General features: G+C 44.1%; 2 protein-coding genes across 3 annotated transcripts in view; both read left to right on the forward strand.

The window, feature by feature from the left end:
- Window positions 1-1,340: 1,340 nt before the first annotated feature.
- Window positions 1,341-11,261, forward strand: LOC117670324 (F-box/LRR-repeat protein 8-like). The gene is made up of 2 exons (XM_034425391.2): window positions 1,341-1,512; window positions 10,193-11,261. Exons 1-2 carry the CDS (start codon window positions 1,349-1,351, stop codon window positions 11,163-11,165), a joined length of 1,137 nt encoding a protein of 378 aa, XP_034281282.1. The 5' UTR covers window positions 1,341-1,348; the 3' UTR covers window positions 11,166-11,261.
- Window positions 11,262-13,772: 2,511 nt separating this feature from the next.
- The window catches only part of HSF4 (heat shock transcription factor 4), a 47,909-nt gene continuing 37,089 nt past the window's right edge, over window positions 13,773-24,592 (forward strand). For both annotated transcript variants that reach the window (XM_060695080.2, XM_087877000.1), the window contains exons 1-2: window positions 13,773-14,123; window positions 24,182-24,290. In XM_060695080.2, the coding sequence (XP_060551063.2) occupies window positions 13,899-14,123; window positions 24,182-24,290 (334 nt within the window). In that variant the 5' untranslated portion in view covers window positions 13,773-13,898. The remainder of the gene's footprint in view (window positions 14,124-24,181; window positions 24,291-24,592) is intronic.

A 24,592-nucleotide genomic window follows, 5' to 3' on the forward strand; every position in this document is an offset into this window, starting at 1 on the left:
GCCGCTCTGTTTTGTCACTCCGGGCAGCTTCTTCTGCTGGTTTCCTTGGGATGGGTGGTAACCCCTTGAGCAGAGGTGTCAAACTCAAGGCCTGGGGCCCGGATTCGGCTTGTGGGGTACTTAGATCTGGCCCACAGGGCTGCCCTGGAGACTTTGAAGGACCGGCCCACAGTGCCAGTGAAAATGGAGTTCAGGAAGGCCGCGTGCAGCCTAGCCGAGCTCCGTTTTGGCTGGCAGAGGGTTGCAGGCGGCCGTCGCAGCCGAAAATGGAGCTCGGGAGCCCGTTTTCACTGGTAGAGTGCTTGGGCCTCCACAAGCGCCCCCGACATGAGTGACATTGAGCTGGCCACACCCACCCTGGCCACATCCATCCCCCCCCAAGGACAAACACAACCCTGATGCGGTCCTCAATGAAATCGAGTTTTGACACTCCCGCCCTAGAGTGAAATGCTTAGAAATGAAACTCTCTCCCCGTAAATGGCGAACCTATGGCATGTGTGCCAGAGGTGGCACCCAGAGCCCTCTCTGTGGGCACACGCACCATCATTAGCTGCTTTCCTGGTGTCTGGCACGCCTACTAGCTGGTCTTCGCTGGTGCCGGAGCACTGAAAAACGGCTTGAAAACGGCCCCAAAACAGGCCATTTTCCAGCCGTTTTCCGGGCTGTTTTCCGGCGGTTTTGGGGGGCGTTCTCAGGCCAAAAACAGGCCTTAAAACGGCCCAAAAACAGCTGGAAAACAGCCCGGAAAACAGCCTGGAAAATGGCCTGTTTTGGGGCTGTTTCGGGGGTTTTCAGGCTGTTTTGGAGGGTGTTTTCAAGCTAAAAACAGGCCTGAAAATAGCCCAAAAAACAGCTGGAAAACAGCCCGGAAAACGCCTGAAAACGGCCCCCAAAACAGCCTGAAAACGGCCCCAAAACAGGCCATTTTGCAGGCCATTTTCTAGGCTGTTTTCCAGCTGTTTTGGGGCTGTTTTCAGGCCTGTTTTTGGCCTGAGAACGCCCCCCAAAACGGCCTGAAAACAGCCCCAAAACAGGCCATTTTCCCGGCTGTTTCCCGGCTGTTTTTTAGGCTGTTTTCAGGCCTGTTTTTGGCCTGAAAACGCCCCCCAAAACACCCTGAAAACGGCCCCAAAACAGGCATGTGTGCGCCGGCCAGCTGATCTTCATGTTTCCGGCGCTCTGGCACGTGCACACACATGCACGCGTGTTCTGGTTTGGGCACTCGGTGCTGAAAAGATTCGCCATCACTGCTCTATCCCCTTTTTAAAATTTTTGCTGATGGACTTTTCCTTTCTTGTTTTGGGGGTTGGGCTTAATTTTGCAGGGAGTCGTCCTCGAGGCTCGGAGGATGTCTAACGAGATTGACGATCTTTGGAACTACATGCCCGAAGAAATTATGGCCGGTGTCTTTTCCTTCCTCTCGGTTAGAGACAGATACACGGTTTTACACGTGTGCAAGAGATGGGCTGCGGCTGTGGCTTCCTCTGCGGCTTGGAGTTTTACAGAACTTAGGTAAGAAGAGGCTACTGTTGTCCAGGGAATGGCATATGCCATTGGCTGGAGCTCAGGCTTCACGTTAAGCCCTCAATTTGGTTTGGTCATGTGGCATGGATCAGTCTTTAGGGATCATGAGCCTACTGCCCAGCACAATGTGCGAAATCACTATTTATTTAGCGTGTGGCATGTCATACACAGACTAGCAATATAGATTAACATTTCACCCGGATTAGTAAAACACAATAACATATAAGTCAAATACCAATATCTAGAGACCATTTCCTGCTTGAGCAGGGAGCTGGACTAGAAGATGGACTCCTATGTCATGCCATGCCATGCTATTATTCTGTTCTGTTCTGTTCTATTCTATTCTATTCTATTCTATTCTATTCTATTCTATTCTATTCTATTCTATTCTATTCTATTCTATTCTATTCTATTCTATTCTATTCTATTCTATTCTATTCCTTAACTTAACTTAACTTAACTTAACTTAACTTTCCTCTAGTCCTTTCCTCTATTCCTCTATTCTATTCCTCTATTCTATTCCTCTACTCTACTCTACTCTACTCTACTCTACTCTATTCTTATTCTATTCTATATTCTCTTCTTTTCTATATTCCATTCCATTCCACTTCACTCCACTCCACTCCATTCTTTCTGTTACTCCTGTTCTGTTCTGTTCTGTTCTGTTCTGTTCTGTTCTGTTCTGTTCTGTTCTGTTCTGTTCTATTCTATTCTATTCTATTCTATTCTATTCTATTCTATTCTATTTTATTCTATTCTATTCCTTAACTTAACTTAACTTAACTTAACTTAACTTAACTTTCCTCTAGTCCTTTCCTCTATTCCTCTATTCTATTCCTCTATTCTATTCCTCTACTCTACTCTACTCTACTCTACTCTACTCTATTCTTATTCTATTCTATATTCTCTTCTTTTCTATATTCCATTCCATTCCACTTCACTCCACTCCACTCCATTCTTTCTGTTACTCCTGTTCTGTTCTGTTCTGTTCTGTTCTGTTCTGTTCTGTTCTGTTCTGTTCTATTCTATTCTATTTTATTCTATTCTATTCTATTCTATTCTATTTCTTAATGTAACTTAACTTTCCTCTATTCCTCTATTCTACTCTACTCCATTCTTATTCCATTCTTCTCTTCTCTTCTCTTCTCCATTCCATTCCCATTCCATTGAAGCACAATATTATTTTTATTGGAACATAATAAAGTTGTTAAGTGAATCTGGCTTCCCTACTGACTTTGCTTGCCAGAAGGCCACAAAAGGGGAATCACGTAACCTTGGGACACTGCAACTGTCATAAATGTGAGTCAGTTGGCAAACATCTGAATTTTGATCACATGATCATTGGGATGCTGCAAAGGTCCTAACTCTGAAAAACGGTCATAAGTCACATTTTTCAGTGCCGTTGTAACTTTGAAAAGTCACTAAATGAACTGTTGAAAGTTGAGGACTACCTGTACAAATAGACTTGCAACCACAATTGGGACCAGTATTTACTAAGCAATGCGGTCAAGTGACTTAAGTCCAATTTAACAAACTTTTTTTGTCATAGTTGTTAAACGTATCACTTATATAGTAGCGGCCAAACTTGTGGAAACCTTTTGGGAAAAGTGTATTTTCTAAAACTGCCTAATAACATCACTTCTTTTTTGGGGGGGAGTAGTACCATAAAATTATATATCAATGGAAAGATAATTTAATCAAGAATGTAATGCAATCACTTTTATGGAGGATTTGCTATTAGAATAGCAGTTACAGTATAGAGAAGAAAAGTGAAACAGGTAGAAAAAAGGAGATACACAGAAATTATCACCATAGAAAAAAACGAGATATACAGAAATTATCACCATGTCAATCCTTAGTTGGGTAACCTTTAGCATGAATTACGGCCTTACAACATCTTCCCATGGAGTGAACCAAGTCTTTGAGTTCTGCAGCTGTTCTAATGTGAAACCAAGATGAAACGATGGCTTCTATTAACTGGGTTTTATTGCTGAGTTGCTTCTGACAAACAAGTTTCTTTAGTTGGCTCCATAGATTTTCAATTGGGTGAAGGTCTGGGCTATTCCCAGGCTGTTCCAGCAGTGGAATAGGATTATTTTGAAACTCCCAAAAAAAGTGGTGTTATTAGCCATCAAACCTCAAAAATACACTTTTCCCAAAAGGTTTCCACAATTTTGGCCACTACTGTAGCAATTAGGTGAATCACATGGTGGTTAAACAAAGTTGGCTAATGGTGTGCTTGGTGGAAGCCAGCTGGGAAGGTTGCAAATGATGATCATTTAACTGAGATGCTACAACCATTATAATTACATGCTGGTTGCCAAGTGCCTGAATTTTGATCGTCTGATCTCGAGGATGTTTCAATAGTTGTAAGTGGAAGGAGCGGCCCAAAGTCACTTTTTCCATTGTTGTTGTTGTTGTAATTTTGAATTTAAATTTTCCTTGCTTAGTGATGGAAATTCTGGTCCCAGAAGTAGTCATAAATCAAGGACTACCAGTATCTGCCCAATGTCAACTCGCAAAGCATCCCTGGCCTGCTCTCGAGTTGCCATAGGCAAGGGGGATGGGAAAACGGCGAAGTAGCACGGCAGTCAAAAACAAAAGCACATTCCAAACATATCTCTTTCAAGGCTGTCTCCCAGGGTTATCCACAGTGGCCGGAGGGGAGTGATCTCTACAACCCGCAAAATTGCTCCATTGGAGAATGTGACTGATGACACACCCTGGGGGAGGGGGGTAACAGGGTCAAGTCTGGGCCGTAAATTACGTGGGGTCAGAGTTGGCTTCACTTGGAACGTGGGGACATGAAGCTCCTAATAAATAACTGGTTTTCTTTTGAAGCTTGGCTCAAGGCTCATGATTTAATTAGGGCCTCCGTCGGAACCGTGACACCCAACTTGGGGGGGCTGAGCATCCAGATGTGCTAAAGTAAAGGCCCCCTGTGAGGTGGGGCTAAAAAAAATTGGAGAATTGTGAAAGTGTGTAAGATGTTAGGGGCAGAGGTGAGAAACGTCAAATTCTCTCAATAAATCAAGATCTAAAATTTTCTGCGTGAGCTTCCTTCAGGCTTCATCTAAGCCTAGCATGGATAAGATCATCCATGATTGGTTTCTTCCAAGAAGATTGGCATCTGTCTCAGGACCAAACAGACATTGTCATCCAGATGTAGGGCAATTGTTTATATCGTGTAATTCAGACCTTGTTCAGCTGCTATTTCTTTTGTCTGTCTTAGGTTTCTCAAACAGACCACAAAGATCTTGCAAAAGATCTTGAGCCATAAATGAAGGCTTACAAACCACAGAAACGGGGGTTCACACAACAGGCCAACTTCCAGCAAGTAACATACATGATGGCTTCCTGTGTAGTGACACCCAGTGCAGTAGGAAAAAATGGTCCTGGGAATGAATCTAGTGTTAGAAAAGGCTGTGTTCGGTTTTATTGGTCTACTGCTGCCTTTACGGAATGTATTATAACGGGAAAAAAAAAAACAGAATTGGAAGGGACCTTGGAGGTCTTCTAGTCCAACCCCCTGCTCTGGCAGGAAACTCTATAACATTTCAGACAAATGGCTGTCCAATCTCTTCTTAAAAACCTCCAGTGTATTATGGTTAGATTGGAGGCATATTTGTAATAGTAATGAGTGCATGGGTGTAATTGTAGAAATTGGAATAGAATAGAGCTGGAAGCAGTGGTGGGATTCAGCCGGTTCGCACCACTTCGGGGGAACCGGTTGTTAACTTTCTGAGCAGTTTGGCAAACTGGTTGTTGGAAGAAATCATGAGGGCAGAGAACCGGTTGTTAAATTACTTGAATCCCACCACTGCCTGGAAGGGACCTTGGAGGTCTTCTAGTCCAGCCCTCTGCTCAAGCAGAAGAACCTATACAATCTCAGACAAGTGGCTGTCTAGTCTCTTCTTAAAAACCTTGAGTATTGCAGTGCCCACAACTTCTGGAGGCCAGCTGTTCCACTGGTTAATTGTCTTCCCTGTTGGGAAGTTTCTCCTTAATTCCAGGTTGCTTCTCTCTTGGATTAGTTTCCATCCATTGTTTCTTGTCCTGCCTGCAGGTGCTTTGGAGAAGAAAATTGAACCCCTCTGCTTTGTGACAGCTCCTCAAATACTGGAATACTGCTTTCATGTCGTCCTTAATTCTTCTTTTCTTTAGACTAGCCCAGGGGTCAGCAACCTGCGGCTCTGGAGCCGCATGTGACTCTTTCACCCCTCTGCTGTGGCTCCCTGTCACTCAAAATATGTGTCACAACCGCCAATGTGCGATACCCGCCTGCACGCAATTTATTGAGCTTTTCAAACCCTGGTAGGCCAACCATGGATAAATCCAAGAAAAGAAAAGGTTCAGAAGAAAACAGAACGTTTAATTCAACTTTATAGGCTAGTTTTGTGGCTGCTCAAGAGATAGTCAGGCACGGGAAGGGTTTTGTGGCTCCCGGTGTTTTCTTTTCTGTGGGAAATGGGTCCAAATGGCTCTTTGAGTGTTTAAGGTTGCAGACCCCTGGACTAGCCAAACCCAAATCCTGCAAGCGTTCTTGGTATGTTTTAGTTTCCAGGCCTTCGATCATTTTAGTTGCTCTTCTCTGAACTTTTTCCAAATTCTCAACATCTTTTTTTTATTATGGCGACCAAAATTGGTTGCAATATTCCAGGTGTGGTCTTACCAGGCTTAGCATGCTCGGTAAACCATGGTTTACTTCTGTGAAGCTAGGAATAGAAGTTTCCCCTTCATTCTAGGTTGCTTCTCTCCTTGGTTAGTTTCCATCCATTGTTTCTTGCCTTGCCTTCTGGTGTTTTGGAGAATAATTTGACCCCCTCTTCTAAAACTGCCTGTTTATAGAATAATTGTCTTCTGGAGAAGGCCCAGTTACCAAGCCAATAAAAATGTGTATTCCAGTCCATCAGGATGGTCTCTAATATTTTGGGGCTAAAGTCACTGCTATAAGTAGTACGAGAGAGGAGAAGGTTTGCACTACAGATAATTCTCGACTTGCAACCACAACGGGGCCAGAATTTCCATTTCTAAGCAAGGCGATTGGTTCAGTGAGCCATGCTGATTTTGCAACCTTTTTATTGCCATGGTGGTTAAGGGACTCACTGTAGTTGTTAAGTGAGTGGCCCGGTTGTTAAGCGAATACAGGTTGTCCCTGACTTACAACAGTTTTAGTGACCGTTCAGAGTTACTAACGGCACTGAAAAACGTAACTTAGGACCGTTTTCCTCAGTTGCCATCAAGATCACATGATCAAAATTCAGATGCCAGGCAACTGGTTCATACTTACGATGGGTTGCCATGCCCTCTGGTCACATGATCACTTTGTGCTCCCTTGTGACAAGCAAAAGGTCAATGTGGAAGCCAGATTCACTTCACAACCAGTTTGCTAACTTACCTACTGCAACGATTTACTTGACGGTGGCAAGAAAAATCGGGGCAAAAAGTCACTTAATAAATGTCTCACTTAACAACAAAAAGTTTGGTCTCAATCGTGGTCGCAAGTCGAGGACTATACCTGTATGGCTTTCCCCATCCTCTCTGCTTGTGGAAAGCCATCTGAGAAGGTACAAATGGTGATTAAAAGGACCCCGAAACTCTAACAATTCTCATCAATCCATGCTGCTTTTCCAAGTGCCCGAATTTGCGTCGAAGGATGGTGGGAATGCTGTGACATAGCTATAAGTGTGAGGATTGATCTGAAGTCTCTTTTTTCAGGGCTGTTATAATTCAGTGGCTAAACAAATGGTCGCAAGTCAAGGAGCACCTGTATGCCAGGGTCAGGGATGGGTTCTAAATTTTTTTACTACTGGTTCTGTGGGCGTGGCTTATTTTGTGGGCGTGGCTTGATGGTCATGTGCCAGTGGGCATGGCTTGATGGTCATGTGACTGGGTAGGTGTGGTCAACTCAATGTCACGTCAAGGGGAGTCATAGTTTTTTGACCACGCCCCTTGTTCCTTCCTCTCGGGCCCAGTTTTGACTCAGTCAGCCTGAGAGAAACATCTCTAGCAGATCTGGCTTTAAGCCATTGTCCGATTATCTCAGAGTCACTGTGACTTTTTGACCAAACAATTCTTTAGGATTTAGCAGAGGTACTGGTCTACCAGGCTTTTAACTGCTTGCAGAGCCGTTCCGGTCTACCCATTTGTTTTTGGAGCGCATTGGTCTACCACCACACTGCCTTTTACCGCTGATCAGCTGTAGGGCAGCCCTTTGATGCACTGCGGCAAGAGTTTAAACAATTTTTTGCTGCTCTGCCACCACTGAGAGCACCGGAAACCGCTTTCAGGCAGCTTGGCCTCAGTTGCCAATCTACCACCACCAAGCGGTTTACAAGGAGCGGATCGGTTCTAGCTGATCAGTTGGGAGGCTTCTTGGCTTCTCAATTTAAAGCGACGATGTCTTGTGTTTTTTTTTCTCCTCTTCTTTGTCAAGTGAGCCCTGATTTTTTTCCTTCTAGCCGATCAGCTGGGACTCGGGAGGCAGCGAATAGATTGGGGCCGTGGCCAGGCAGAGATGGTATTTATCGGTTCTCCGAACTACTCAAAATTTCCACTACCGGTTCGCAAGAACTGGGGAGAACCGGTAGCAACCCACCACTGGCCAAGGTCCTTTTAAATGTACAGGTAGCTCTCAAGGTACGACCACAATTTTGAGCCCAGAATTAATGTTGCTAAGTGAAACATTTGTTAAGTGAGTTTGTCCGACTTCATGACTTTTCTTGTCACATGTGTTAAGTGAATCCCTGCCATTGTTAAATTAGTCACACGGTTGTTAAGTGAATCTGGCTATCCCCATTGTCTTTGCTTGCCAGAAAGTCACCAAAGGGGATCACGTGACCCCAGGACACTGCCACCATTGTAAATGTGAATCCGTTGTCAAGCATCCAACTGTAAATCACGTGACCCTGAGGATGCTGCAATGGTCATAAGTATGAAAAATGGTCACAAGTCACTTTTTTCAGTGCTGTTGTAACTTTGAACGGTCACTAAACAAGCTGTTAAGTCAAAGACCGCCTGTACAGATAGTCCTTGATTTACGACCACAACTGAGCCCAACATTTCTGTTGCTAAGCAAGACACTTAAGTGAGTTTTGGCCCATTTTGCAAGCTTTCTTGCCACAGTTGTTCCCAATCCTTTTTTTTAATTATGATATAAAATATATAAAAATACTTCATAATAAACTAATTATAATTTATAATATAAAAATGTACAAAATAAAATATAAAATAATACAAAAATACAAAGAAAATAGTAGGGAAATAAAGGAGGGAAAAGGGAAGGGAAAAACGTAGAGAAAATGGAAAAGAGAAAGGAAAGGCATTGACTTCCAATTGGTTTTATTTTTACATAGTAATATAAACTAGCCTAAGAGGGGCGCGGTGGCTCAGTGGCTAAGATGCTGAGCTCGTTGATCGAAAGGTCGGCAGTTCAGCAGTTTGAATCCCTAGTGCCGCATAACGGGGTGAGCTCCCATTCCTTGTCCCAGCTTCTGCCAACCTAGCAGTTCGAAAGCAGGTAAAAAATGCAAGTAGAAAAACAGGGACTACCACCATGCACTTTTGGCATTGAGTCATGCCGGCCACATGACCACGGAGACGTCTTTGGACAGCGCTGGCTCTTCAGCTTTGTAACGGAGATGAGCACCACCCCCTAGATTCGGGAACGACTAGCACAGTGATGGCTAACCTTTTTGCCGTCGTGTGCTAAAAGCGGGGGGAGTGGGGGAGGGTCGCACGTGCACATGGCCACACCCATAATTCAATGCCCCCGCCTTCCCGCACATGCTCACATGACCCCCCCCCCAGGGTCCCCATGCTTTTGGCACGCAATGGCAAAGTGGGCCCAATAGGCCTATTTTTCGCCCTTCCCAGGCTCCAGAGGCTTTCTAGGTGGGTGAAAATGACTTTCCCTACCCCACCGGAGGCCCTCTGGAGGCTGGAAATGGCTTGTTTCCCAAAGTCAGGTGGGACTGGAAGGCCCGTTTTTTGCTCTCCCCAGGCTCCAGAGGCTTTCTAGGAGCCTGGGGAGGGCAAAAATGGCCTTTCTCACCTCCCCGGAGGCCCTCCGGAGGCCGGAAACAGGCCATTTCCCGACTTCTGGTCAGCCCGGAACGCCCGAAAATCAGCTGGCCGGTGCACATATGTGCGCTGGAGCTGAGCTAGGACAACGCTCGTGTGCCCACAGATATGGCTCCGCATGCCACCTGTGGCACACGTGCCATAGGTTCGCCATCACGGCACTAGCACATATGTGCGAGGGGAACCTTTACCTTTATAAACGAGCCATTTCTATAACAACAAAGCTCTCCACAATTAGCCCCAGCCGTTAAGTGAATCTGGGTTTCCCCTTTCACTTTGCTTGCCACAAGGTCGCAAAAGAGGATCACGTGACCCCGGGACGTTGCAACCGTCATAAGTACACGCCAGTTGCCAAGCGTCCAAATTTTTGATCGTGTGACCACGGGGGATACTGCGACGGTTGCAAGCTTGAACAACAGCCGTACGTCGGTGCTGTTTTTGCTTTGAACGGTCACCAAACCAAATGGTTGTAAGTCGAGGATAATCTGTAAACGAGGTTGCAAGGACCTCCACTGTTCTGTTTCGGGGAGCTTGCTAGGTGGCCTCATTAAGGTTTCTTTGTCCCTCCCACACCCCATCCTTTCAGTTTTGACTTCGAAGAGGAAGAGGAGGCCTGCATATTTAGGACGTTACACCCGTACCTGGTCCATATCAGACACCTGAAGATTGTACTGAACCAGTACTTGGAGTTAAACCGAAGACTTGCCACCCAAATCATGGACATGCTGGCCCATAAGAGAGTCAAGCTGCGGGCGCTGCACATTATCTGCCAGGGGTTGAGTCCTTACTTCTACTCTGGCCAAGACCTCCTGCAAAGCGTCCGCCTGCTTTGCCAATGCAACCATAACATCGATCTGCAACACGTCGACTTTCGGCAAATGCCCTTCATCCTGGACAACGGCACGGTGCTTCTCCTGGCTTCCAAGAACCCAAACCTTCGCACCTTCCTGATCAACAACCGAGCTCCTGGAGTCATCATCCTGAAACCGGAGACCATCGTGGAGGTGGCGCGGATTTGCCCGAAACTGACGGTTTTAGGTGTCTATTACACCAGCCTGTCGGAGGGCCTGTTCCAAGAACTGGTGAAACCCAACAGGGGACCGTTCCAATGTCTGGATGTTTTGTACGGAGGTCTGGAGAAGCACATTCCCGAAGAATGTTGGGCCGCGATGAGCAAGAGACACCCCCAGTTCCGGGTGAACTTTGAATTCGCCGCCATGGTGGACCCCACCAAGGTCTCCGGCGTCCTGAAGGCTAGCATTCCCATGAAGTCCCTGCAGTTCAATTACCTTCCTTACGTGACGGATCAGCTGAGGCTGATCGCCAACTGCTACAGCCAGACAGTGGAGAGGCTCATCCTTTACACGGCCGCTTCAGATACTGTCAACTCCTCCCTGATCGAGTTGGCCAAGAAGTGCGGGTGCCTGAAGGAGGTGCATTGCTACTGCGTGGTTAGCCAAGCCGTGGTGGACGCGTTTCTCTTGCACTGCCCTCACTTGAGGAACTACACGCTGTCCACCACACTCTTGTCTTCTATGTTACCAATATTGTGCCCTTAACTTTGGCACAAGGTACCAGGTGAATATCCCCCCTGGTTCTGAAGCATAAATGCAACCACGATTTGGGACGTAAAAGGGAGTACGGATGCACTTTCTTCCCCCAGAGTGAACAATTTATATAAAATTGTTTTTTTATGGCTTTTTAATATATATATATATACCGGTAAATTGCTTTCTTTTATTTTGATATTGCTGCACAGATCCATTTTATAAATCGCCTGATCCAGGAACGTTCATAAAGGATCTTTGCTTTTTTAAAAATAATAATAATAATAATCTCTCTCTATGCACAGTCACATCACAGAAGGAAGAGCACAGAATTCTTGGGGACAACGCCTGATTAGGTTTACTCTGCATTCTGGATTCTAATTCAGCTGCAGATTTTAATATTTTCTTGTTAATTTGGTAAACACCATGGTCACTTGTGATTCACAATAAAGATTTGCATATACCGAACAGTTTATAATGGTCTTGCTGCTCCCTTAAATCTTTGCCTGGATAATTAAAAAAAAATAACTTTTTTGGGGGGTCATGTAGGTCCATGTAGTTAGAGATGCCGAAGCCTGTTGTCTCAAAAGTTTTAAGTAACTTCTGAGCATCTCTAGATTTTGCTGCTGACTTGTGGTTTCTCCCAGGATGTAAAAAACTACTGTTTCCAAAATGGAAAATTTTTTTGGGCATTCTGTTTTTAATGGCATTGAAACTAAAGTTCTTTCTGGAGATGCGCGGGTAGTCCTTGCTTAATGACCAGTTGCTTAGCAACCACTCAAGGTAGGACGAACACCCCACTCCCCCCCCCTAAAAAAGGTACTTATGACCTGATTCCACTCACTGTACCGTCTCTGCAGTTTTTCAGGCACTTGGCAACTGACTCACCTTTATACCTAGTTGAAGCATTCTTGTGGTCACATGAGCACAATTTTACGTCTTCGGTTTTCCTCCTCCCCCTCCCCCCCCACCTCCTCCTCCTTTCTAGCACTGATGATATTAACTAGTTGGGTAATGAAACATCTGCAAGAACCCGAGCAGGGGTGGGTTCTAAATTTTTTTACTACCGGTTCGGTAGTGGGCGTGGCTTATTTTGTGGGTGTGGCTTGGAGGTCATGTGATTAGGTGGGCGTGGCTAGCTGGTCAGAGTCATTTCTGGAAGGTCCTCGCACTTACGACCAGTCCTCGCACTTACGACCCGACTCATTTGTTTGCTTTTAACACTGATCAGCTGTAGGGCGGCCCTTTGAATAAACAGTTTTTTTCCCTCTAGTCATCAGCTGGGACTCAGGAGGCAGCAATAGATTGGGGGTGGGACCAAATAAAAGGTAAGAATAACGTGGGGGGGTGGGAGGGCGGTGGGGGGGAGAACCGGTTCAGTGACGTCATATCGTCACCACTACCGGCTCGGCTGAACTGGACCGAACCAGGAGAAACCCACCACTGAACCCGAGAGCACCAAGAGCCCCACGGTCCTCCTCCTCTTCTCCCTCCCACAAACTCCACTCTTTCCAGCACTGATGATGTTAGCTAGTTGGGTAATGAAATGTCTGCAAGAAAACAACCAAGCTCAGAGCACCAAACCCCACAGTCTTCCTCCTCCTCCTCCTCCTCCTCCAGCTCCTCCACGCAAACCCCACTCCCTTCTAGCACAGATCATGTTACATAGTTGGATAATGAGATTTCTGCAAGCAAGCTCAGAGAGCACCAAGGACCCCACATTCCTCCTCCTCCTCTCTGCAAACCCCACTCGCTTCTAGCACTGATGATGTTACCTAGTTGGGTAATGGAACGTCTGCAAGGAAGCACCTCAGGCTCAGAGAGGGCCCCTCATTTCAACCCCAGCTACAAATCTTCTCTTCTACAGCTGCCCTTCGTTTATTCTGACAGGTAGCAGGTTTCTCTCCTGATGATGCCATTGTTCCTTGGCTTAGCTGCCCTACGTCACCAACGCCTTCAGGGTTTTATCAGATGAAAAGGTGGTCCAGAAACCGCCCGGAACAAATTAATGCAGCCCACCTGAAGGGGCTAGCTAGGCGCAGAGACTGATTTTCACTTCTCTCCTGCCGGCTGTGTAAGCACAAGAGTGTCTTAAAAAGAGTGTCTTAAAAAGAGAGTCTTAAAAAGAGCCTTGGTAGTACAGTGGTCTAAAGCACCCTGTTATTAAGACCAGCTGCCTGCAATTACTGCAGGTTTGAATCTCTCCAGGCTCAAGGTTGACTCAGCCTTCCATCCTTTCTAAGGTAGGTAAAATGAGGACCCAGATTGTGGGGGCAATAAGCTGACTTTGTATAAATATACAAAAGGATGAAGGTTATTGCTTAGCGCATTGTAAGCTGCCCTGAGTCTCCGGAGAAGGGCGGCATATAAATCAAATAAAAAAAAAAAAAAGAGTGAGTGAGTGAGTAGGTATTCCCATTTCCTCTTCTCTCTCTCTCTCTCTCTCTCTCTCCCCCCCCCCCATGATTTGCTGACCACCTGTGTTTGTGCAAGCACCATGTATTCTCTTTGCATGATGTTGCATCTTTTTTCATGGCATTGTGCAGTTGAAAGCAGGGAGCTTTCGCTCAGAGTATTGTCGCCGTGTCGTTTCCCCCCCCCCAACCCCCATTAGCCGTGTCTGCATATTGTGATGTGTTTTGGGAGCTGAGCCAATGCCTCTGCTGATAGGACCCCTATGGGGAAAAGGGGTGTTTTCTCAGCTCTGCCTGGGACACTAAATGGCTCTTTTTTCCCTTCTGATCTATGCAAAAGAGAGGAAGGGGTGGGGGGTGGGGGCATTGTTGCAAAAAAAAACAAAAAAACCCCACGATGGTGTGTGAGTTAGTTTTTGTGAGTTGCGGCAGCATGCAGGACTCATCCGCAGCCCTTGCTATGGACGGTTACACCAGCAATGTGCCAGCGTTTCTTACTAAGTTGTGGACTCTGGTTGAAGATCCCGAAACCAATCACCTTATCTGCTGGAATACGGTGAGTTGAGCTTTTGTTTGGCGGGGTGGGTGGGGAGATTTCAATGGGTGACCGAATGCGCTCCAAAGTGCTTGGAATACTGCATGCGGTTTTGCTCAACGCAATTATTAAAAAAAAAGAAAAGAAAAAAAGATGTTGAGATTCTGGAAAGAGTGCAGAAAAGAGCCACAAAGAGGATTAGGAGGCTAAAACCTATGAAGAACAATTGCGGGAATTGGGTATGTCTAGTAGTTTAATGGAAAGAAGGACTAGGGGTGACAGGATTGCAGTGTTCCAATATTGGAGGGGCTGCCACAAAGAAGAGGGGGTCAATTTATTTTCCAAAGCACCAGAAGGCAGGACAAAGAAACAATGGATGGAAACTAATCAAGGAGAGAAGCAACCTAGAACTAAGGAGAAACTTCCTAACAGAACAATTAATCAGTGGGACGACTTGCCTTGAAAAGTTATGCACGGTCCATCACTGGAGGCTTTTAAGAAGAGACTGGACAACAATTGGTCTGAAATTGTATAGAGTCTTCTGCTTGAACAGGAGGCTGGACTAGAAGACCTCCAAGGTCCCTTCCAACTCTATGGTCTGATAGTCCATTCCTGTCAAAGCAGTTGGCAGGAATTCAACATGAAGTGTTTTTAGGACTGCCTATGCATCTCGGTTTGTGTGTTTCTTCACTCTGTCTGAATGATCATAGCTATCTTGGTTTACTCTGAACAATTCCAGTCCACTTGTCCTGTTGAGTTCCAAGGAAGGTCTGGTCCTTAAGAGGTTGACAAACCTTTTGGGCTGGGGCTGAAGTCTAAATTATTTTGTAGTTCCCCCCCCCAAGATCTTTGATTCTGAGTGGATGACTGTAACAGGGGTGGTTATATCAGTCATGGCAATAATGACAAAGGTGATAAGCATACTAATTTTGAAAGAAGGTCTCGAGGTCTCAAAGTAGCTCTTGTGATGGACTCACCAGATCACAAAAAGCCTCATTTAGTGGAAGGCAAATAGATGAAATTTATGTTCCTCTTATTCCCTCCATCTATTGATCTCTACTTCAGAAAATTATTGTGATCCATGAAAACATGATTGCAGACAGATACGCTAAAGGATTGTACTGCATGCCATGTTTCAGAGATAGATAGATAGATAGATAGATAGATAGATAGATAGATAGATAGATAGATAGATAGATGATAGATAGATGATAGGTGGATGGATGGATGGATAGATAGATACCGTGTTTCCCTGAAAATAAGACCCTGTCTTATATTTTTTTGAACCCTGAAATAAGCGCTTGGCCGTATTGCCATGTGCTCAAAAGCCCGATTGGGCTTATTATCAGGGGATGCCTTATTTTGGGGGAAACAGGATAGATAGATAGAAAGATTAGATAGATAGATAGATAGATAGATAGATAGATAGATAGATAGATAGATAGATAGATAGATAGATAGATAGATAGATAGATACCGGTAGGTAGATAGATACTGGTAGGTAGGTAGGTAGGTAGGTAGGTAGGTAGATATTAGGTAGGTAGGTAGGTAGATATTAGGTAGGTAGGTAGGTAGATACATAGATACTGGTAGATAGGTAGGTAGATACAGAGGTACATAGATAGATACTGGTAGGTAGGTAGATAGAGAGATATAGAGATACATAGATCAGGGTGGATTTGATTTAAATCGAGTTGATTTAAATCACAATTTAAATCATGATTTAAATCACTAGTAAAAAGGCTTGATTTAAATCAACTCGATTTAAATCATAATTTTTAAAGAGCCACTGTCATCCCTGCTACTCCTTTGACCCACTGTTGACTCACCGATAGTCCCAGTGTTGCAGAATATACAGCCTCATGCTACATAACTAAGCTCCATTTCATGCTGAATAAACTGAATTATTTATGCATCTTAAATAGAAAACTATCTTACGATATATTTTTACCCCAAAAGTTTTTTATTAAAATAAATTCAATAAAAATAAAAAAAAAATCCGATTTAAATAAAAAAAATCCGATTTAAATCAAAAAAATCTGATTTTTTTTTATTTTTTTTAAAAAATCATTGATTTTTATCCACCCTGACATAGATAGATACTGGTAGGTAGATAGATAGATACATAGATAGATACTGGTAGGTAGGTAGGTAGGTAGTTACAGAGATACAGAGATAGATGCAGATAGATGCAGAGATAGATGCAGAGATAGATATACTGCAGATGGATAAGTATAGATAGATAGAGATAGGGAGAGAGACAGAGTATATAGAGATGATAGATAATATAGATGATAGGTAATGTATAGATTGATGATAGATAATAGATGCTGATAGATGATAGCTATAGAGATAAATAATGATAGATGGATAGATGATAGCTAGCCTAGATGATTGATAGATGATAAATATAGACAGAGGATGATAGATGGATAGATGATGGCTGAGAGAGAGAGAGAAATTAGGAGAGACTTTGATGGGACAATTGGTACATGTGGTTAGGTTGCTTTTTCTGTTCAGGTCCATCGTCTTTGTCATTGCAAAATAAATCCATTCTTTGTAGCCAACTCTCTTAACGTCTGTTTTAAAATAGCTCATGTAAAGTCTAATACTTTTCACTGCTGAACAGTTGATACTTTAAAATTTTCTCCTTGTATTTCATTGAAAATGTCCTTCCTAATTTGAGTCCTTTGTCCTGGGTCCTCCTTTTTAGAGGAACATCCCAGTGCATTAGTCAGACATGTGCCTATATAAACCCACTGGTAAGAACAGCGTAAAAGAGAATAGCTTACCCAGAAGCCACAAATTAATTATTCTGTATTGGTTTCACAGTTTATATAACTTGCCCCAGTTTGTAAACTCTAGATGACATCCAGGAGAAGAAAAAAAATGCAAATAAAAATAATAAAGGTTCCCTTTGCACATACAGGCTAGTCGTTCCCGACTCCAGGGGGCGGTGCTCAACTCCGTTTCAAAGCCAAAGAGCCAGCACTGTCCGAAGACGTCTCCGTGGTCATGTGACTGGCATGACAATGCCAAAAGCACACGGAACGCTGTTCCCTTCCCACCAAAGGTGGTCCCTATTTTTCTACTTGTATTTTTTACGTGCTTTCAAACTGCTAGGTTGGCAGAAGCTGGGACAAGGAACGGGAGCTCACCCCGTTACGCGGCGCTAGGGATTAGAACCGCTGAACTGCCAACCTTTCGATCGACAAGCTCAGCGTCTTAGCCACTGCGCCACTGCGTCCCTTTAAAATAATAAGAGATGCAATTAATTGAAGAGCTCCAGGTGTAATCAGAGGCATTTCAATCCCGGTTTACAAATACAGTGGATTTTTGCAGCCTTACAAAATGCTAGATGAGAAGGGTATGCCATAAACCTATGGAAAACACCTGGATGATTTGCATGTATAAGGTAGTTTAAAAAAAAAAAAAAAGCTTATGTACTGTTCAGCTGCCAGTCCAGATGGCAGGCTTCCCTAAGCGTCTTTTAGGATGAATAATGGATTTTGCTGCCCATAAACTAGAATTATAACTCTCGAACCATATCACACCTTGAATGTTATGTACTCATATCACACTCTGTATATTATGTAAATACAAATATTTATTTATTTATTTATTTATTGGTTCGATTTATATGCTGCCCTTCTCCGGAAACTCAGGGCGGCTTACAATGCGTTAAGCAATAGCCTTCATACTTTTGTACATACCTGCTTAGTAGGACTTTCGGCCCCCCCTAAGCGGTGTTCTTTTTTATACAAAGTCAGCTTCTTGCCCCCACAATCCGGGTCCTCATTTTACCTACCTCGGAAGTATGGAAGGCTGAGTCAACCTTGAGCCTGGTGAGATTTGAACTCGCAGTAATTGCAGGCAGCTGGCAGCTAAGTGCTACTTTAACAGCACTTTAGTCCGCTGCTCCACCAAGGCTCCTTCTCAGCCATCCAGGTCATGGTTGTCCCAAAGGTGCTTCTTCAAGAGGCCACTGGACTTTCTTGGTTTTTTTCTTGAAGACATTTTGCTTCTCATCCAAGAAGCTTCTTCAGGTCTGAAGAAGAAGAAGAAGCTTCTGGGATGAGAAGCGAAACATCGTCACAAAAACCCCCCAGAAAGTCCAGTTGCCTCTTGAAATGGGACAAATATACTGCTCTTTGTGTGTTTGAAGACATTTTATTTCTGCTTATCCAATAAAGGAAGGATCTTTAAGCTATTAGTGTGTAAACACAAAATTAAAATGGGAAAATCAAATAGATAGAAAAGCATGAAGAAAATGGAATGTAGTACGATGGCCTAGAGGTGGAGGTCTCGCCTCACAATCAGGAGGTTGTGAGTTTGATCCTAGGTAGAGGCTGATATTTCTCTCTCTGGGCACAATGAAGAATATATCTGCTGAATAAAACTCCGCATCGGTGACAGGAAGAGCATCTGGCCATTAAAACATTCTGCTAGCTCCATTCAGACTCCATCCCGCAAGGGATTATGGGGTTGTTAAATGGATGATGATGAAGAAAATGGAAAACATGCTGGTCAGTGGAGAAAAATCTGGTTTACCAAATCTACATACCTGGCCTGCTGAGTTTCAGAGATCAGGTGTCTGCTTACTCAATCAAGGAATCCCATGACATTTTTAGCCAGCCTTCCTTAACAAGCTGTCTTCCTTATGCGTAGGTTTTAATGCCCAGAATTCCCCAACCAGCATGATTAAGTCTGAAATTTCTGGGAACCCAAAGTCAGGGGTGGGATTGAAAAATTTTAGCAACCAGTTCTCTGCCCGGTTGCTGGGTGGGTGTGGCCATGAGGATGTGGCCTAGTCAGCTTCCTGCACCATGGTAGTGGTGGGGGGGTTTGCCCTCCCCAGGCTCCGGAGGCTTTCCTTGAGCCACTGGGAAGGCGAAAACGGGCTCCCATAGGCTCCAGAGGCCCTCCGAAAGCCGGAAATGGGCCCATTTCCGGACTTCCAGTAGGCCCGTTTTTCACCCTCCCAGAGCCTCCACGTGGGCCCTGCACTTACCTGGCATCCAAAACGGGCCATGTGGAGACTCCTGGGAGGGGCGGGGTGGGGGGGGTGAGCCAGTCCTTGCAACTACCGGTTCAGCGAACCAGATTAAAATTAACATCTGTTTCCCCCTAACCGGTCCGAACTGGCTGAATCCCACCACTGCCCGAAGTCCACATATCTAACAGTACCTGTAGCCTTTGACCTACAACCATTCATTTAGCCATCATTTGAAGTTAGAATGGCACTGAAAAAAGTTATTTACGACGGAACCTCACACTTACAACCATTGTGGCGTTCCTGCAATCAGGTGATCAAAATTTGGGTGCTTGGCAGTATCCCAGGGTCACCTAATCTGCAACCTTCCCAACCAGTTTCTAACAAGTAATCTCCATTGGCAGAAGCCAAATTTGCTCGTCAGGGCATAATTCGCTTAACAACTGGAATGATTCGCTTAACAACCGTGGGGAAAAAAAACATAAAATCAGGCATAGCTCATTTAACATTCACTTTAACATCCAGAGCCTGGATAGCTCTGCAGACAAAGGCACTGTAATTTAACACCAGCTGTCTGCAATTAAAGTAAATTCAAATCTCGCAAGACTCAAGGTTGACTCAGCCTTCCATCCTTTCTAAGGTAGGTAAAATGAGGACCCGGTTTGTGGGGGCAATAAGCTGACTTTGTATAAAATATACAAAAGTATGAAGGCTTTTGCTTAAGGCCTTGTAAGCCGCCCTGAGTCTCCGGAGAAGGGCGGCATATATATAAAAAAAAAAACTTGCCAGTGGAAATTCTAGTTACAACTGTGGTCCTAAGGCCAGAGCTCACTGTAACAACATTGCCAAAAAGGCATTAAGATTTGTTAACCTAATCTTGCGAAGCTTCTTCTCCGGTAATACTGTACTGCTAACTAGGGCATACAAAACCTTTGCTAGACCAATTCTCGAATACAGCTGGCCTGCCTGGAACCCGCACTGCATATCGGACATTAATACGATTGAGCGAATCCAGAAATATTTCACGAGAAGAGTCCTCCATTCCTCTACCTGCAATAAAATACCTTATGCCACCAGGCTTGAAATTTTGGGCTTGGACAATTTAGAAATACGCCGCCTTCAGTCTGACCTAAACGTATTACACAAAATTATCTGCTACAACGTCCTACCTGTCAATGACTACTTCAACTTCAACCACAACAATACCCAAGCACGCAATAGATACAAACTCAAGGTAAACTGCTCCAAACTTGATTGCAGAAAATATGACTTCAGCAGCAGAGTGGTCAATGCCTGGAATACACTACCTGACCCTGTGGTTTCACAGGTTCTTCCATTTGGGCAAGAGCTCCTGGTGTCCACTCAAGTGGAGGAAAGGCCATCTGTCTCAAGTGTCTATGGAGATTCTCAATCATCCAGGTCATGGTTGGTCCAAAGGTGTCTTTCCAAAAGGCAACTGGACTTCCTTGGTTTTTTTCTTTGAAAACATTTTGCTTCTCATCCAAGAAGATTTTTCAGTTCTAGCTGAAGCACCTATGGGACTACCCCTCCAAGAGGAAAAAGGCCACCTGGAGCCCCAGTTATTACCTACAGCGTTCAATTCCCTGTTGTCAAAACATCTGACCTGGGAGGCAAGATGCTTCTTGACAATCACTTACCACACAGGTATGTGGAGGGCAGAGGTTCATGAAGTTCAAAAATTGAATTGGGGAACTGCACTTGGCACTCTCCAAAAACTCCTCCCCCCCCCCGCTCAAATAAGGGGCTTCGAGATTGGAACAAAGAATTGTGGGTGCCTCCGTGATGGCACGGTGTGCCCGGTAGGCAGGCTTTTTGCCCTCCCCAGGCTCCAGAGGCTTTCTTGGAGCCTGGGGAGGGCGAAAACGGCCTCCCTCCCAAGGCCCTCCAGAGGCCAGAAACGGCCCATTTCCCGACTTTCGGTGGGACTGGAAGTTCTGTTTTTTGTCCTCCCCAGGCTCCAGAGGCTTTCTAGGAGCCTGGGGAGGGTAAAAACGGCGCTAGTCGTTCCCACCTCTAGGGGCGGTGCTCATCTCCATTTCTAAGCCAGCGCTGTCTGAAGACGTCTCCGTAGTCATGTGGCCAGCATGACTCAAAGCCAAAGACGCACAGAACGCTGTTACCTTCCCATAGGTGGTCCCTATTTTTCTACTTGCATTTTTTACGTGCTTTTGAACTGCTAGGTTGGCAGAAACTGGGACAAGGCATGGGAGCTCACCCTGTTACGCGGCACTAGGTTTTTGAACCGCCGAACTGCCTGCCTTTCGATCGACAAGCTCAGCGTCTTAGCCACTGAGCCACCGTGTCCCTCTTAGGCTAGTTTATACTACTATGTAAAAGTAAAACCAGTTGGAAGTCAATGCCTTTCCTTTCTCTTTTCCATTTTTCCCTACGTTTTTCCCTTCCCTTTTCCCTCCTTTATTTCCCTACTATTTTCTTTGTATTTTTGTATTATTTTATATTTTATTTTGTACACTTTTATATTATAAATTATAATTAGTTTATTATGAAGTATTTTATATTATAAATTATAATATATATTTTATATAATAATAATAATAACAACAACAACAACAACAACAATAATAATAATAATAATAATAATAATAATAATAATAATAATAATAATAATAATAAAAGGAATGGGAATAACTCTGGCAAGAAAGCTTGCAAAATGGGCCAAAACTCACTTAAGTGTCTTGCTTAGCAACAGAAATGTTGGGCTCAGTTGTGGTCGTAAAATCAAGGACGATCTGTACAGGCGAACTGCCGACCTTTCGATCGACAAGCTCAGCCTCTTAGCCACTGAGCCACCACATCCCTACTAGAGTGCAGTACTGCAGGATAATTCTGCCCACTGTCAGCAGTTCGATCCTGACCAAAGACTCAAGGTTGACTCAACCTTCCATCCTTCCGAGGTTGGTAAAATGTGGACCCAGATAGTTGGGGGCAAATATGCTGACTCTGTAAACCGCTTAAAGGGGGCTGTAAAGAACTGTAAAGAGGTATATAAATCTAAGATTTATTATATACCTCTTTACCTATATACCTGATTTTATGATGGGTTTTTAAAATTTGAAATTGGTTTTAAATTGTAATGTTTTAAATTATGGGCCAAATTATTTAATTATTTTAAATCTATTTTAACTTTTGTATATAACGTGTTTTACTTGGCTGTTCACCGCCCTGAGTCCGAAAGGAGAAGGACGGTATAGAAATTTGAAAAAAATAAAATAAAATAAAAATAAATAAAATAAGTGCTATTTCTATTGCTATCATTCTAACCTTTAGATCAGTGTTTGTCAACCTTGGAAGCTTGAAGATGGGTGGACTTCAACTCCCAGAATCCCCCAGCCAGCAGTGCTGGCTGGGGGATTCTGGGAGTTGAAGTCCACCCATCTTCAAGCTTCCAAGGTTGACAAACACTGGTTTAGATGGATTGTAGAAGGGCCAAGGTTATCAATGAATGCAACTATGATGGCTGTCATCTCCAATAAAAGATGATCAATGGCCGGGAGCCACAGTTGGCGTGGCCTCCTGGCTGTCCTTGTGAGCTTCGCAAATGTGCTGGCTACTCTCTGACACACAATGACGGACTGACTCAGCCCTTGGGTTGATCGAGCAGGCCAATCTGATAACCGCCATGCCTGGGGAAACCTTTGTCATCCCGCTTGAATTTATCAGCTTTCAGAGTTGCTGAACTGTCATCCTGTATGCCAGCTCTGGTGAAAACATGGCTTTTCCAGAAAACTTTGAATCAGAAAAAATCCTGGAAAAAAATTTTTTTTCCTGGGCATACAAAGATGATTTGAATGATTGTAGTTTCTACATCACCTGCATAAATATTTTGAGCTATATTATTTGATGTGCAAGAAAAAGATCAGTTAAAACTACCCTATTTTATGAGGTCTGAAGAGTATATGCCAAGAAGTTAAAAGTTTGGGAATCTGGAGAAAAGTGGCTTACAGATTAACAGAGTGGGAAGGGACCTTGTAGGTCATCTAGTCCAACTCCCTGCCCAAGAGGAGACCCTACACCATTTCTGACAGATGGCAGTCCAGTCTCTTCTTGAAAGCCTCCAGTGATGAAGCTCCCACAACTTCTGAAGGCAACTTCTATTCCATCGGTTGATTGCTCTCACTGTCAGAAAATTTCTCCTCATTTCCAGGTTGAATCTCTCCTTTTTCAGTTTCCATCCATTATTCCTTGTCCGGCCTTCGGGTGCTTTGGAAAATAGCTTGATCCCCTTCCTCTCTGTGGTAGCCCCTCAAATATTGGAACGCTGCTATCCTGTCTCCCCTGCTCCTTCTCTTCACTAGACTAGCCATGCTCAACCGTTTCCTGTAACCGTTCATCGTATGTTTTAGCCTCCAGACCCCTAATCATCCTGGTTTCTCTTCTCTGCACTTTTTCTAGAGTCTCAACATCTTTTTTATAGTGTGGCGACCAAAACTGGATGCAGGATTCTAGGGGTGGCCTTACTAAGGCTTTGTAGAGTGGTATCAGTAGCTCCCTTGATCTTGATTGTATCCCTCTGTTAATGCAGTTTAGGATTGCATTGGCTTTTTTGGCTGCCGCCTCACACTGCTGGCTCATATTTAACTGGTTGTCCACTAACACTCCAAGATCCCTCTCACAGTTTCTGCTATTAAGCCTCGGTTCACCCAGTCTATATGTGTACTTTTGGGTTTTTTTACCTAAGTGTAAGACTTTATTTTCTCCAGACTCTTGGAAATAATTTTGGGGCGTGACATAGTGAGATAATGCATGATCTCATCTTAAAGTTGCCAAGGATGAGAAATGGCCTTACAGAGATCTTTTAAAGCAAGGTTAGCATCTGACCAACCTTGACTAAGTCCTCTAAAAATTAAGTAGGGTTAGATTTGGGTTTTTTTTTCTCCCAGGGTCGTAGGGAAGTAAAATCGGTACCCTGAAGAAATCAACAAGTTAATCATTTCCATATTATTGCCAAAAAAAATTGACATTTTTTTCCCATCGATGGAGACAGAGGGTTTTTGAAGGAGCGTCTAATGCTGTCTTGCTCTATTTAATTTATTTCTCCTTTCAGAATGGCACCAGCTTCCATGTTTTCGACCAGAGTCAGTTTGCCAAGGAAGTCCTGCCCAAATATTTCAAGCACAACAACATGGCGAGTTTCGTCCGCCAGCTGAATATGTGTAAGTGACACTGGAAACTCAAGTGGGGATTTGGGGCTCCTCTGAATGCTACCGTACTACCCCTCCCCTCATCCCTAGCTACTAAACGAATGTTAAGTTGTAAGTTGAGGAATACCTGTGTCCCTGACAAGCTGCTGGCTTGCTTTGAGTTGAAGTCTGCAGTTTGATGATGCAAGAAAAAAGACCAAAGTAGAAGGCAGGAATGCCCGATTTTATTACATTTTTCCCACGGTTGTTAAGCAAATCACTGCAGTTGTTCAACAAACCACATGGTTGTTAAACAAACCTGGTTTTGCTTGCTA

This window comes from Pantherophis guttatus, chromosome 11 (genome assembly GCF_059756535.1).
Source record: "Pantherophis guttatus breed Tessera chromosome 11, ASM5975653v1, whole genome shotgun sequence".
Taxonomy (NCBI): Eukaryota; Metazoa; Chordata; class Lepidosauria; order Squamata; family Colubridae; genus Pantherophis; species Pantherophis guttatus.

Excerpts from the sequence above, each read along its gene's own strand:
- LOC117670324 (XM_034425391.2), top strand. The coding sequence starts at position 1,349 with ATGTCTAACGAGATTGACGATCTTTGGAACTACATGCCCGAAGAAATT. Across the intron at positions 1,513-10,192 it reads TGGAGTTTTACAGAACTTAG|TTTTGACTTCGAAGAGGAAG; the intron begins GTAAGAAGAGGC and ends CCATCCTTTCAG.